The sequence below is a fragment of the Heteronotia binoei genome, chromosome 6 (assembly GCF_032191835.1).
Source record: "Heteronotia binoei isolate CCM8104 ecotype False Entrance Well chromosome 6, APGP_CSIRO_Hbin_v1, whole genome shotgun sequence".
Classification (NCBI taxonomy): Eukaryota; Metazoa; Chordata; class Lepidosauria; order Squamata; family Gekkonidae; genus Heteronotia; species Heteronotia binoei.
Window position 1 is genome coordinate 118,912,242 of NC_083228.1, and position 15,446 is coordinate 118,927,687.

At 47.3% G+C, this 15,446-nt stretch overlaps 1 protein-coding gene across 3 annotated transcripts; it reads right to left on the minus strand.

Moving 5' to 3' along the window:
- Window positions 1–1,101: 1,101 nt before the first annotated feature.
- On the minus strand, window positions 1,102–11,079 carry SLITRK3 (SLIT and NTRK like family member 3). Of its 3 annotated transcripts, XM_060242438.1 has the most exons (3): window positions 10,898–11,079; window positions 3,783–6,572; window positions 1,102–1,540 (listed from the first exon to the last, which is right to left on the minus strand). In XM_060242438.1, the coding sequence occupies exons 2-3, from the start codon at window positions 6,550–6,552 to the stop codon at window positions 1,530–1,532; spliced, it is 2,781 nt and encodes a 926-aa protein (XP_060098421.1). In that variant the 5' UTR covers window positions 6,553–6,572; window positions 10,898–11,079; the 3' UTR covers window positions 1,102–1,529. The 3 variants fall into 3 exon arrangements, with proteins under 3 accessions (XP_060098421.1, XP_060098419.1, XP_060098420.1); XM_060242436.1 differs by lacking the exon at window positions 1,102–1,540 and having other exon boundaries at window positions 3,656–6,572; XM_060242437.1 differs by lacking the exons at window positions 1,102–1,540; window positions 10,898–11,079 and adding an exon at window positions 8,302–8,348 and having other exon boundaries at window positions 3,656–6,572.
- Window positions 11,080–15,446: the final 4,367 nt, after the last annotated feature.

Consider the following 15,446-nt stretch of genomic DNA (forward strand, 5'->3'; position numbering starts at 1 on the left):
AACAGCTTTAGGAAGGGAACATAGCCCATTAATAGAGGAGTGGTTGTTTAGTTTTTGTTAATGCATAAAGCATCACCAGTTAAAGGAACTCAGGCTGGGAAAAACCCCTAGAAAGCCCCTAGACAATACAGGAGTTTTTTTGCAGCAGGAACTGCTTTGCATATTAGGCCACACACCCCTGATGTAGCCAATCCTCCTGGAGCTTACAGTAGGCCCTGTATTAAGAGCCCTGTCAGCTCTTGGAAGATTGATTACATCAGGGTGTGACCTAATATGCAAAGGAGTTCCTGCTACAAAAAAAAGGGATATGGACCAATTGTCTCAGTACAAGGCTTCATATGTAGGCCCATTCTTCATACATTCCCATGCTTATTTCCAACATAGGTGTTGTTGGGACCCTATTTTGAGACTTAGTTTGCATAACAATCCAGTCCAGGTCATGAATCACAGATTTGGATATCCCCTTTACCTCAAAGGACCTTGTACCCAAATTGGGTTCAGTCCGTCCCATATGAAAGTTGGACTGCATGAAGCAGGCATTGCATACTATACTTTGGGCCTTCTATGGCATGTCTGCTGCTAGGAAAATCATTTTACTTGTTCGTCATATGAATAAGACCAAACTAAAGGAGAATTTAAATTGTCCAAATATTCCAATCTCAAATCCACAGGCTAGGAAATGCCAAGAAACTATGGAAGCTCCCATTTTAATTCTTCTGTGATAACGGGGCTGCATTGTCCACAATCCACCAACTGGTGAAGATGAGATATTTGGATATATACTGTGTTAAGTCCAGTAACTTCAGCAAAGTGAAACAGACTTACATTAAAATGTTGTTTGTTTTACTGGATTAGGTGAAGATAATAGGTGACAGTTCCTTCTCAACGGAAATGATTAGTACATATATGACATTATGGTATGGATGAAATTTGATCTTGCTCTTAACTCACACTCCAAAAAGTTGCAGTTTATGCAATAATTCCATAACAAAATCATAACAAATGAGATATGTTACAAGAGCACTAGAGGCTACTAGAATGGTTTTTCTTTGTGGTAGAACCTCCCTCCCCACCTTTCCCTGGATACACATTTTTTTTTAGTAAGACAAATAAATAGATTTGGGGATTTATTTTATTTTAAATACATTTCCCTCTCTTTCTGCATGTGGGTATATATATATATATATATATATATATAAATATAAAAATCATTGCTTGGTATCTTCAGGACAGGGGTGTATCTGTACAGACCAAAGTAACTAATATCCACATTTTCCCTTTAATTTGATCTCTAACTTGATGTAAGGCATTAGTGACATCTGGTGAATTACATTCAACGTGATGATTTTCTATTAAGGACAGATTCGGGAGTCCAAGCGGAAAGCACCGGATAGGCTGTGCACAATTCAAAAGCAACCTCTGGTCTCTGTGCGGCAATTGCTGGAGCTCGGACGCCATCTACTGGCCATATCGGTTGATTTTTTTTGTCCTCCACCAAACAAAGCTTTTCCTTCGGCTTTATTCCTGTGTCAACCCAGTTCTACAAGAAACAAGATACCAGCTAGATACCTTGAAAATAAATGAAACAAATACACACAACCCTCCCATCTTTGCTTTGGTTTCATTCTAATAGAAAGTTGTTGTTTTAAAGGATAATATGCTCTAACAAGTCAATTTGGCAGCATCGTATCAGTTGCAAAGTAAAAAAAAAGAAAACCCAGAAAGAAAACCCACACAACACACAGCAAATCACTTCACTGTCTCATTCCCAGCTATGATTTCAGGTGAGAAATAAGAGAGGCAAAAACTGAATTCCTGCTATTAGACCTAATTTGTTCAATTGTTTTAGGTTTTATCCAAATGGAAAAGGAAAAGCCAAACAACTTTTTTTTTTTTTTAAAAAAGGGGGGGGGACCCATTTACTCCTGTCTTCCTGCACATTCCCATCTTTGTATTTCCTCTTCTCTGCATTTAAAATTATCTTTATCCATCCTCAACTGAAAATCTCACTTTTTGTTTTGCTCACATCTTTCAAATGAAACATAAATACCCATGGAAATGCTTTGTTAAAAAGAATTATATTGCATATTTTCAAATGAGAGGAGGGAATCCCACTAAGATAGAAGCAGTACAAATTGAAATGGAGGGAGGGGGAGAGAGAGAGAGAGAGAAAGAGAGACTGGAAATCAGATTTTGATAAGTCTAGAATAATGTTTTGACAATAAAAATGCACCAATTGTTATTTCTGTTATTTGTTTTGTGAACATCTCGGTGGATTGTACTGTTGCATGGGCTTAAAAGGAAAGGAAAAAAAAAGAAGTATCAGTAGAAAAAGGGCATAGCTGAAGTTTAAGATTCAAGCTGTTGTATTCTCTAATATAGCTCTCTATTTTTTTTTCAAAACTTTTTATTAGGAAAGCTATACCAGACGCATCACTGTACAATGATTAAACATTACCTTTACAATTTTATATTCACTTGAAAGTACAGAATAAATATATGCACATTGGTATTTGTGTGTTTGTGTGTGTGTCATGTGTGAGAGAGCACGGAAGAAAGAGAACACTGAAAGTGCTTTAACAAAGATGTCTACGGTAGGTACCAGGACGTCTTTTTTTTTTTCTTTTTCCCTGTATATTTATGTTGGACTCTCTTTAATTAGAAGTGCGGCTGTCCTCCAAAAACAAACTTAATGAAATGGCAATGACCTTTTCTTTTTGTGTAGGAGAGCCACATGAGGGAACAAAAGCAGAGCTTTCACTTGAGATGGCGACCAGGGAGGTGGGGGTGGGCTACCAATACGTCTCTGGTTCCCTTCTACGTCAGGAAGAGGAAAATTTGGGTGTTTCTCCCAAATTGGGAGAATAGAAAGGGGGGCAGGAGGATGAAATAGGTACAGGCTAGGCAGCTCATTGGGGAGGGCTGGAGATGGCCAGGAAACTAATTGGGGAAAGGCTGGAGATCATGTATTGTGTGCATGTGCATGAAAGAGAAGAAAAGAGAGAGCACGCTTGAACAAGACCCTCCCCCCTCCCTTCCTGCAGTTTCCAGACATGCAGCAAACTGCATTTTTTGTTGGGGGTTTTCACCCCACACCCCTGTTTTAAATAAATGTACAGTATCTGTGCCATGGTGCAGGAAAGAAGAAACTAAGCCACAAAAGATGTTGTCTTCAAGTCCACTTCCCTCCCCCTCGACATAAAAAAAAAGATAGAATGGAAAGGAATTTAAACTACAACAGAAAAAAAGAGAGAAAGAGAAAAATAGAGTGAATGAGAGAGAGCAACGCACACAGAATTTACTTTGTCAGGATCGAGACAAGGATCCCCCATAATAATAATTATAATAATATTCTTATACCTTAGACAACATGGCACAGTCAAAGTCTCAGGTTTTTTTTTTCTCAGTATAAAAAAATAATGATTGATTAACATCTGCTGGCAAAAGTCTGCAAAGGCACTTTATCGATTAACGATCATCTGAGTTGGGCCCTTCCTCCAAACCAACATCTGGCAGGGGGAAAGCGCAGAGCTGTATCCACTAGTAATCAGCATGCGGTGGTTCAGGGGAGGAAGGGGGGGGAGAGAGAGAGAGAGAGAGAGGAGGTGGGCAGGGGGTGCTGTGAGGGGAGGGATTTGGCTGTAAAAGCTAGACATTTTATTTTCAAAACCTATAAGTGGTCTTCTCCAGGACTTCGAGGTAATCCGGCTTGGTTTGGAGTTTGGCCCTTAACTCGAGGTATTCACTTTGGGGGGTTTGGTGATGGTCTGGGAAGCCCTTACCAGCCGAGAAGAGAAGGGTTTCTTTCAGCCTGGCGTCCTGCTGCAGGTCTGGGTATTGCATGCCAGGGGGGTGCACGTGCAGTTCCTTTAATTTGGGCACAGTGCCATAGAGGCAGTCCACAAAGCCCACAGTGCACGGAGGGGCTAAGGGCGGCCTCTCCCTGCTGTCTAGAATGGCACCACTAGGCGGGAACAGTACCACCCCACCATTCTTCTCATGATGGAAGACAGGCGGCACCAGCGCTAGCTCCCCCATTAGAGGCAGCCCCCCGCCAATTCCCCCTCCAGGAGGATGCAGGTGCGGGTGATGGTTGGTGGTCACTATGGTGTTGAGCTGCGAGCTGGACACAGCCAGGCTCCACTCTTTCTCCTTCTCCAGCAAGGTCCTGTAGCAACTGCTGCTCCCACTCTCTTTAGCGGCATCAGAGAACTGTTCCCCTGCACAGCCACCACCACCTCCTCCTCCCAACAGGATGTCCCCAGGTTGCCCGGGCTCCCCCACCACCACTTCGTCCTCCTCTCGGGGCTTGTAGATGGGGTTGTTGCACATCTGGGTTATTGGATGCGGGATGTAGTCATACACGTGGCCCACAGGGGGTGCTTTCTCTGGGGAGGCACTGATTCCCCCACCTCCTCCAACACCTCCTTCCTCGAACAGATGGTGGCACTGCATTTGGATGCCCGTTAAGTCAAGCGCCTCTTGCCTCTGTTTGTTCCGGAAGGGTAGCTTTTTGCGCCGCCGACGTAGGACAAAGGCAAAAAGGCCCGCAGCAATGAAGACCGCAGAGAAGAACAGTAACAGTAGAGTGAGGATGAGCACAGAGAGTGGTACGGAGGCTCCTCCTGCTGGGATCAGCTCATAGGGAGAGGGACTGGTGGGACTAGGATGTCCCCAGGCTGGTGGGGCTGGTGAGGCAGCAGCGGCATGCAACAGCTCTGGACACAGCACCTCCAACTCCACAGAGCGGATATCTCTATTGGTGAGGTTCTCTGGGGTGGCACAAAGAACATCTCCCACCACAATGACTGAGCTGATAGTGTCAATCCACTGCTTGAGGGGTACCAAGTCGCACGTGCAATCCCAGGGGTTGAGTTTCAGATCAATCTGTACAATGGCGTTGAGGTGCTCCAGCACACCAGCGATGGGCAAGTACTGGAACTTGTTGTTCCTCAGGTTGAGCCTGGACAGGGAGGTGCCCGCGAAGGCATCGGTAGGCAGGGTCCTCAGGAGGTTGTCATTGAGGAAGAGCAGATTCAAGTTAGGCATGAGACTGAAGGCGGCAGGCTGGATCTCCCTGATCTGGTTGTACTCAAAATACAGGTAATGCAAACTCTGCAAGCCCCTGAACATGCCCGGGGTCAGCCGCTCAATGTCATTGCCATTCAGATACAGTCTGTTCAGATTGGGCAGGTTAATAAATGCCCCGTCCTGCACGTAGGAGATCCGATTGTTTCCGAGATGAAGGAGATCCAAAGAAGAAAAATTCCAGAAATCGGAACGGTAAATTTTCTGTATCAAATTCCCACTCAGGTACAACTTCTTGGCGTTGACAGGCCTGGGCAGGAGCTCCGAAATGTTGTGGAACCCTCTTTCCTTGCAATTGACTGTCAGGCCCAAATCATTGATGTGCAAACTGCAAGAGCAGCCGGTAGGGCATATGATAGGGATGGGAGGCCTTGTCTGGTAAGCAGCAATGGGAGGTTGGTTGGGTGCGGGGTATAGGCCTCGTGGTGTAGGGGGTGGCTTGTGTGCCCTGGGTTGTTTTGTGGGTCTGGGCTGCTTAACGGAGGTTTTGTACTCAACAGAGGAAGCGGTGAAATGGAAGGAGGACAGCATGGAGGAAGGCTTGGTAGGCCATGCGTTCTCCTTGCTCGAGGGCAACTGGGGGACACCAATGCTGACCAGCTCGGAGTCAGATAGCATAGGGCAGAGTTTATTTCTTTTGATTTCTCTTAAGTCCTTACCATGGAAATGGAAAGGGGTCTCACAAGTTATGTCTCCCACGAGGGCAGTGTAAGGTATGCGCTCCAGCCAGCTCTTTAGCTGCACGATCTCACAAGTACAGTTCCAAGGGTTCTCTTCCAACTGGATTTCCATCAAGCTCCGGCCAATATGGTCTAGCATCCCTCTGTAGCTCAGCACTTTCAGTCTGTTCCCACGCAAGTCCAGGTGAGTTAAGGACACAGACTTAAATAGATTGGTGGGGAGCATGGGAATAAGGTTGTCATTTAAGATCAGGACCCGAAGTTTGCTCAGATTGCGAAATGCCCCACTCTCAATTCGCTTAATGACATTGTAATCTGCCTGCAGATATTCCAGACTTTCCAAACCCAGGAAAGTATCGTTTCTGAAAATGTCTAATTTATTCTCGTGCAGGTACAACCTCTTCAGGATTTTGAGCCCATTAAAAGCTCCCGTCTGAATGTCTTGCAGTGCGTTGTTCCCAAGGTTAATAGAAACGGCGTTGTTCAAGTGGAGGAAACTGTTGGTGTATAATCTCCTCATGGAGTTTCTCTGCAGGTAAAGTTTGAAAGGTCTCGACCAGGACTCCGTTATCTGACTAATATTTATAAATCCCTTGTTGTCGCAGTGTATATGAAAAAGACTTTCTTTGACTTCACAGTAACAAGGCTCAAAGCAAGGTTCCTCAATCTCTTCCGAGTCCTCAATCAAGGGAATGGGAGTAGTCCATGCTACGGCAATTGTGCTTAGAAGAATAATCCACAGCATCCTTCTTTTACGGGGTGGATTCGCCGTTGGAGACTTCATGGTGGTGATGGATTACAAAACTGTAATAGAAATCAAAACAGAACTGGATTATAGCTGATCAGTTATTTTCTCAAGCTATCTGAAACGCAAAGTAAGTCCTATCCAACAAGAAGTTCAGCAACTGCTGGTGGTGGTGGTGGAGGGGAGGGAAGAAAGATACATTCAAAACAATCTCTGGCCTTTCTAAGTCAGGACCTTCCCCTCTCGACTTAAGTGATATTAAAACATTTAATCATGCAATGGCCTTCTTTCTCTCACCAATTCCAACCTTCTTCTAGACTGTTTAGCAAATCACACACAGTAATGAACAAATAGCAAGCAGAGAATGAACATATTAGGGCCTACATTTCTTGAGAGGCAGGGAAACATTTTTTTGACACAAGAGACAGCCAATACTCATGAAGCAATCGTTATGTCATCTTGATATTACCTGGGCATCTGAATTAATTACAAGAGAAAGAGGTGGGTTGATAGTAGAGATTTCTACCCAGTACATCTACTCGTTCTATAGAAGATACCTTCACAAACACAGCATGAATTTCACATCCAGCGTTATTCAGTTACAATGACGGGATATTCAGTTCAACTAACACTATTTTAGCCACTGTTGAAGGAAAATGGGGGTGCTCAAGTTCCTGACATCCCCTGATCCCTTGTGGAAATGTCCACAGTCAAGATTTTATCACTGTACTTGGTTAGCAACATCGGTCTCCAAAGAGCTTCCTTCTCTTCCGAGCACACAAAATGGATTAATGCAACTGGTATAGTATCAGATAAATACACACTCCATATTAGTCATTTCAGCTGATTAAAGCATTTAGGGATGATTAATCTTGGGGGGGAAGCACATGCCGGAGTCATCCGCAGATGGGGGGGGGGGAGTGACAGCTGAATGCTTTTGGAGGGCAAAAGGGGGGCTCTGAAGAAGGAGATGGTGCCCACAGGACCATCCGGAGGTGATCTAGCTGGTAGAGGGAGGCTGAAAGTGTGTGTGTGGGGGGGGGGGAATACCTTGACACTAACCACAGGAGCAATAACTCTCCCTTTACAATAGAAGCTCACAAAAGAACCCACTCGCTTTTGCCATTTGAGGAGGCAAACGGAGCCACTGTGACCTACAGCTTCCTCTGTGGGGAAGGGGATGGTGGTCTCCCCCCCCCTCATTTCATTCTTTCCTGTTTCATTCCAACACGAGATAATAAATCACTGTTAAAAGACTATGCATCCTAACAACGGTGGCTTTGCAAGCCCTCCTCTCTGCTGCCCATTCAAACGGTTCCGCTAGGCTCTTGGTATTTAGTTCTGTTCCCTTCACAGCAAAAGAGCTTTACATATATGGATTATCTTTGCACTTCCCCCCTCCCCATGCAGGGGGAAGGGAATTCCTCCCTTTCCATTAGCAAACAAACAAAACAAAAAAAAAAGATGCTAAAAACAAAAGGACATCTTTTGAAAGAAATGCAGGGGAAAGGGGAGTATACAATCAGGGATAAAAACCAAAAGGATCCATTTACAAATCAAGCAGACTGTGTAGTCCATCGGAAGGAAAATACCAGCTATAATTTGAAAGAGGAGAAATACAATTTCAGCATTTCTCTCTCTCTCTTTTTGGCCTATCTATTGGGGAGGGGGAGATATACAAGCCACTCAAGTTCTTTTCTCTTCTACATAAAAAAGGATGTTCTTTCCAAGCAGAAAAGGGATAAGGGGGGGTGGGGAGAGAGAGATCCAGAAAGAGCTTGTACTTACCGGGTCGAAGGAGATATTTTAGCACATTTGGGAGGAGGGGAAAAAATAGCCAAACACACTGGGGAAAAATATATAATATATATATATATATAATTTCAGGAGCTTTAAAAAAAAAAAGATTGCTTTTTTTTCTGTCTCTCTTTCTCTGTTTCTATACTCCTGCTGAGGGCTGAGGCAAAAGAAAAGGGGGGGGGGACAAGCAAAGATGAGACGTGCTAGGAATGCAATTAGCTTCTTTAGGATGCAGAGATGCTGCTTGGCACAGTCAATGGAGGAGGGAGGCGAAGGGGTTGCTGCAGGCTCCCGGCTTTTCTGCTGCCACTGCTCTTGCTTTCTCTGGGTACCACCAGCTCGTCTTTGGGAAAGGAGGGAGGGAGGGAAGGTCTACGGCAGGAGATCCGGAACAGGGGCTTCTCTCCCTCCCTGGCACTCCTCCTTCCTTCCTCTCTGTGGGTCTGTGTGTGAGCGTGTGTCCTTGTTACCCCCAGATCAGGCTTTCCCACGTCATGAATCCCGGCTTCAAGAAAGGGGAACAAATGAAGGCAGGCGCGTTTGGCACCAGGTCGGGGGCGCGCGTCTGGGAAGCCCTGACTGTACAAGGGCTTGGGTGTTTGATTCCGCCCCCCCCTTACTCTTTGGGGGAAGAAAGAGGGGGAGGATGGGTTCTCTGGGGGAGTATGGTGAAGGAACAACCAAATGAGAAACAGTTGGGGGGAAACTGGTCACTTCCCCTTTAGAAATATCCCATTGTGGCGGAAGCGGGGGGGGGGGGGGAGGCGTACCCTGAGCTGCCTGGTGGGCAAATCCCAGCAAATCCTTGAGAGCTGCAATCATTAAGGGGAGAGGACACCCCTCCCTTCTTGTATCAAGAAACTCTCCTTACCTGGCTGTTTCTGAACTCCTATGTTTAGTTAGCTCTTCTCAGGCATTGCCTGCAGCTCTCCATCACCCCCTTAACCTGTCCCACAGAGGGAAATGAAAGGGTGGGGTGGAGGGCATAGAGAAGCCCCCCCCCCCTTCCTTGCTCTTTCTCATCCTTTCTCCACCTCTTTCCACTCTTCCCCCCACCCTTGCAGTTGAAAAGGCTTCAGACTATCCCAGCTACATCCAACAGGCTCCCGTTTCCTTCCCTTTTTTAAAAAAAGAAGAAAATCTCCTAGGCAAGTGTTGGAGCCCCCTGGGTAACTATGGAACGTTTTGCATCCCCCCCCATCCCGTTCCCTTTCCACAGAGTCAAAGAGGCTGTTCTTTAACCCTATCGCTCCCGCTGTCTCCTTATCCTGCCTTACCCACCCGCCCACCCACTTCTTTGATTTCTCTTCCCCACATAGTGCTGGCACTGACACACTATTTGGCACAAGATATGGGAAATCTATGTCCCAATCCTGTCTGGATGCAGAAAAGAGAGGGGGGGGGGGGCTGCAAAGAAAGGTCAACGAACAGAGGTGTGTGAAATATGGAGGCAGGAAAGCTAAGGATTAGTGGTCACAGAGAAGATTCTCTAATAAGGAGAGAAATTCCCACTCCAGTAGATCAAGCAGCAGGGAAGCTCAGTCTCTCCCCCAGTTTCCCCAAGATTAACTTGGCTCGAGTTACTGGCTCTGGTTCATTTTAAGCAGATGGTCTGTTTATCTGAGGCGTTCAAAATCTCCCTATTCCTTCCCCTCACCCTGCCCCCAACATTCCTTTTCAGGCACCAGGTGTTTTTAAAAAGGAATCTGTATTTGCTTATTTTTTTAAAAAAAAAAAATCTAGTGAATCAAACTTTATTTAGAGCAAGGTGAAACACAGAGTGGGGTAGAGGTTTGCCTGCTGATCTCACCTGTGGGGGGGGGGAGGGAGGGGGCTGACAGGTGGCCGTTTGATATTCCCTGGAGACCCAGGCTTCAGCTTTGCTTTGAAGAAAGGGTGCTCTTTCCCCTACCCAGCCTTTCCTAGTCTGGGGTTTCGCTGTCAGCCTTCCAGAAGTCGAGGACCACCAGGTCTGCGAGTTCGAGAGGGGAGGCGTCGACCGAGTGTATGGCCAGATCTGCCCCGCTTTCCTCTCTCTTCAGCCCAACTCAGCGGAGGAGCCCCCAAGATCCACCCCAACGCAGCGGAGGATCCCCTCCCACGGCAGGAGCGCTCCTTTGAACCAGTCCTACTGCAATATGGAAGCGATGCTAATTTAAAAAAACCCTGCATCATTTAAAAAAAAAAAATCAACGCGAGCACAGTTGGACGAAGAGAATAACGCATTGCAACCAGGGGGAGGGAAGAAGCAGGGATTGGGGGGGGGGGTGATCAGTGGGATGCTTCTGGGGAGGGGGTGGAGATCAATCTGGCGACCCTCGACATGAAACAGAAATGGGTGGGTGATAGCAAGGAAGCAAATGTAGCCAGCAGCTCTTTTTCCCGCCAGATCTCGGGGGGGGGGGGGGGAGCGAGGGAGACTTCCCTTCGCGAGACACCCCAGCGAAGAAGAGAAACGCAGCCGGATCTCCCCGCCGCGTTTACACGCACAAGTGGGCAAAGCACCGCAATCCAGTTTCGATTAAAAAAAAAAAAAAAAAAAAAGGGGGAGAGAGAGAGAAAGGAAGGAAGGACAAGGGAATACCTAACTCGCTCCGCGCCGAGGTCGCAGCGAGGCGACGGCCGGCTCTCCCCGGGCAGCGTGGCTTGGCAGGACGAGGGCTGCTGAACTCTTGCCCGGCTCCTCTTCTCCCCGAGGCGGCTGCTTCGGAGGCTCCATCCTGGGCCACGAGGAAGCCCCGGCGCGGGTCAGCCTTCCCGGCCAGCCGCCGCAGCGCCGCCCCGAGAAAGCGCGAGCAGCGTCACCCGCCGCGTCTCCCTGCTGCTGCTGCCGCCCGGCTGCGCCCGGGAGAAAGCGGGACGGAGGCAAGGGCAAGCGGGTCGCCTTAGGGGAGGAGGAGGAGAAGCCGCCGCCGCTGCCGCCGCCGAGCAGGGCATGGCGTCGAGGCGAGGAGGACGCGGACGGCGACGACGACGCACCGCCTCGCGGCTTTCCCGCCCCGGCTCTTTACGCAGCCCAGCACGACCGCGTGGCTCCCTCGGTGGCGGCGGGCTGCAGGGCTGGAGCTCGGCCGCCGGCTCGCCTGCTGCATCCGGGCGGGGAGCTGCCTCCTCCAGACGCCGCCGCCGCCGCCTCCTCCTTCTCCTCCGGAGAGGGGAAACTCTGCCCGGCGCCCTGCGGAGCCCCCCGGCGGTGGGACATCGACCTGCCCCGCTCGCTTCGCCTGCTGCCCCGCCGGTAGCCTTGCCTGCTTGCCGTCCCCCGGGAGAGCTGCTCGCTGCTGGTGGCGGCGGCTGCTGCTGCCGGTGGGTGGATCCGTGCTGGGGAGGGTGGGGGGAGAGGGAGAGAAGCAAATGATCGAGCAGGTCAGCGCCTCGTCCCAGCCACAGGCAGGCATCAAAATGGCTCGAAGGAAGGAGCGGGGAGAAAAGGGGTGGGGGTGGGGGGATCTCCAGATGCTTCGAGACTGGCTGGGGATTGGGGGGGGGGGGGGAAGCCTGCAGTTGGGAGAGCTGCTGCAGTCCAATTGTGCGGAGAAGTGAGGTTTCCTAGGAAGCGGCTTTGGTGGTGATGGGGGGGGGGATGCTGTCAGGTGGGGGGGAAACCCATTACGGCTTGGAGGGGGGTAGGTATAGCAGGGGGGCGGAGGCGAAGCCGGGAGGAGTGCCCTGGGGCGGCCGGGCAGGGTTCGTCTCAGAAACACGCCCTTTGGCTTGCCTTTGGTTCATTGCTTTCCCTATATATATATCTAATCTATTCATATCGTTGTATGGACAGCAGGGGGCTGTTTCTTTCTCTCCCCACTCCCAGTTTAAGCTGGGGGTGGGGGGGGGGGAGAGAAAGAGATGTGATTTGCGCAAGGCTTTAGCGAGCTTCCAGGCTGAAGTGGAGTGCTGGACTCAAAACCCAAAGCTCATAATTCTCATGCTGCGTGGTCACGATCTCCAAGAAGTGGTCTCCTTACTCTTTAAGACACAGCATTCTGAACCCGGCTGAGTGCTGACCCTTCTCTATGAAACCCCAGGAACATTTGGAGGAGCTATCCAAGAGAGAGCTTTCTGTATCCCACAATTATCTGCTTTCTGCAGATTCAGCATTGATAAATAGTATGTACCTGTTGGGTCTGACGTTGATTTAACTAGATATGAGGGGGGATGCTGATTTTAGCACTCAAGTGCTAAAGTGAAAATCAGAGTGTGGAGTGAGAAGAAATAAGGATTTTTTTGTAACCGGGCCATTCCCTGGTCAGCTGAATTGCCATGCCTGCTATCCAGAAGCAACCTCAATGATTGTTTTAGTGGTAGATCTGCATTCTCTCATCTTTACAGGGCATTGCTTCCAGGGAAAATGGGTCTGTGTGAGTTTGGAGGAAGTAGTTGCTGTGGGATGATTAACACAAAACACAAAGTGTATGTTGTTCTAGTTGTGGGCAACTTTTTTGAAGAGCTGGAACTGAACTAGGGCAACATTAGCCCTGTTTACTTAGCTCATCCCACAGCAAGCTGTGGCACAGGCTTCGTGGCCAATCACTAGTAAGTGGAGACATTTCATTTGGTGACTTTTATATATGTGTGTGTGTGTGGTGTGTATGTATTCTATGTATTAAGTTTTATCATGCCTTTGTGCATACATGCGCTTGCATGTATAGGTATTCTGGGTACTTTGTGTTTAAAATTGATGGAAATAATTTAACACCACATGCAACTCCTAGAGCCAATGGTGTATGGTGGCTACAGTGTCAGACAAGGGTGTAGAACACATGAAGCTGCCTTATACTGAATCAGACCCTGGGTCCATCAAAGTCAGTATTGTCTTCTTGCCAGAACCCTCAGGTCCAAAGCTTCCTCTGCCATAAAAGCTTGCTGGGTGGCCTGGGCCAAACTCTCTCAGGCTAGCCTACCTACAGCGTTATTGATGTATGGATAGAAAGGAGGAGGGGAGAGCGATGTCATAATCCACTTTGGGTCCCCATGGGGTATAAAAATAAAAGGTAAGCAAAAAACAAAGGATTCTTAATGGAGGTCAAGTCAGAGCTTGAGAAGAAGCTTCTCTGTTTAATTTTTTTCCGGTGTTTTTATAGGATCTTCTCAAAAATATTCATGCTAAAATAACCAAGCCTTGATTATATGGGAAAATAATATACCCTGGAGTAGGAAACCGAGGAGCAAACAAAATATTCTGTAACAAGGATGCTGTTTTTATATAGGGCCCCAGGGGTATAAAATGCTGACCTTGAAATATTTCATTTTGGTGTCACTGCCATTCAGAGTCATGTTATTAGTGTGCGTCTTTATGTACTTGCTTGCTAATATATATGCAGTGCTGCCCTATCTGTCTGCCATTGATGTTTTAAAACTACTGCTTCTATCTCTCTCTGCATGTATACACACACACATAAGTGTTGCACTGAAACTCAGTGCAAAGAGCATGCTATAAATCTAAGTAAATACATGGGCTTTTCAGGAAATGAAAGAAAACTGACACTCGTAAAAATTACATGATCTGGTAACCTTAATTATTCCTGGATCCCCCTCCATGTGTCTGAAACATGAGAGTTCTCTTTGTGCAGTCTCTCCTCCTTGTTAATTATGATGATGTTCCTATCCCATCCAGCTTTGTTAAAGCAAGACCCGTGGGCACACTTTCACCATGAAAAAGACAAGGAAACCTGCCCAGCAAGTGCCCCTTTCTGAGAGCATTATTAGAGCATTGCATTTCCACCAGAGGCCACCATTAGCCTCACTGCAGTCCTCCTTAATGCAGTCATTTAATGCTCCATTCATTCTGCTGTGTAAAAATCAACTCGTTGCCTTTTCTAACAGGTCCTCCCCTGACACTTCTTTTTTTGGAGATACAGCAAGGGGAGGGAAAGAGAAAGGGGGGGGGAGCTCCCCCAAGTGACCAAGAAAATAAAATAACAAATGAAAGAAGAGGGTTGCTGGGGGGAACAGGGTCAAGCATTGTCCAGGGTCTAACCCCTTGCCCTGGCAGTGCCATTCATCAAAAGAGCACCCTTGAGAGAATTCTGAGTGCACATGCCTCATCTTCAGAATAAGGATCACTGAGGAAGGTATATATCCCACTTTTTTTTTTCTCCAGTGAGGGCCAAATCCCGTTTACTACATGGTTGTCTCTTCTGTTTTGTCCTCACAACAATAATCCTTGTTAAGAAGGTTAATCAGTGTGAGTGTAACTGGCCCAAGGTCACCCAGCAAACTTCCATGGCAGAGTAGGGGATAAATGCTAGATCCCGCATTCTGGTCACTACACCATGCCTGCTCTGCTGGACTGATGTTCTTTTTCTCAAGATCTGTCTGAGAAGAGACTCTGGTTGTGTCTGCTTGGAATGGCCTCCTTCCAGCAATGGCAAACCACCCCATAAAAAGTCTGCCAAGAAAAGTCAGGATGTGACGTCACCCTACGGGTCAGTAACAACTCGCTGCTTACACAAGGGGCTATCTTTACCTTTTTACTGATAGTCCTTATTTTATGTTGAATTTTTTTAAATTCTGAATTTGTTTTTCAATGCTGTATTTCTTGCATCACATCCTCAACAACTCTAGGAGGAGGCTGTACAATCCCATTTTACAGATTCAAAACTGAAACAGCATGATAGAGAGCATATAATGAATTTGTAGCAGACATAGCATGAAGTCTGCTTTGACTGAGCCAAGCTAAAGGCGATAGTAGTAGCATTTACATTGTGTCATGGTGTCATCACATGGAGTAGCATAGTGTTAGAGTGCTGGACTTGAAGTTGGGAAATCTGGGCTCAGGTCCTTACTCAGGAAACTCAAGTGAACTTGAGTTGATCCCATGCTCTCAGGCAATGTTCCCTCTAAGCTGCAGAGTCTTGTGAGCAAAAATTCTACTTTGTGAGCTGCTGGCATTAAAGTTCTGAGCGACTGCATAAATTACTGTGCTCTGGGGTCATCCTTCCTGCTAACTCCATGCTTCCATGCTAACTCAGTTTAGAGGGAAAACTGCTCTCAGGCTAATTTACCTCAAAGGTTTTTGTGAAGATACATGGAGAAAGGGAGAACCATGAACTCCACCCTGAGTGGGATAAAAACATCACAGACAAGGTTTTCCGTTTCCACTTGATATTATTGGTTTAGGGAAACATGCATGC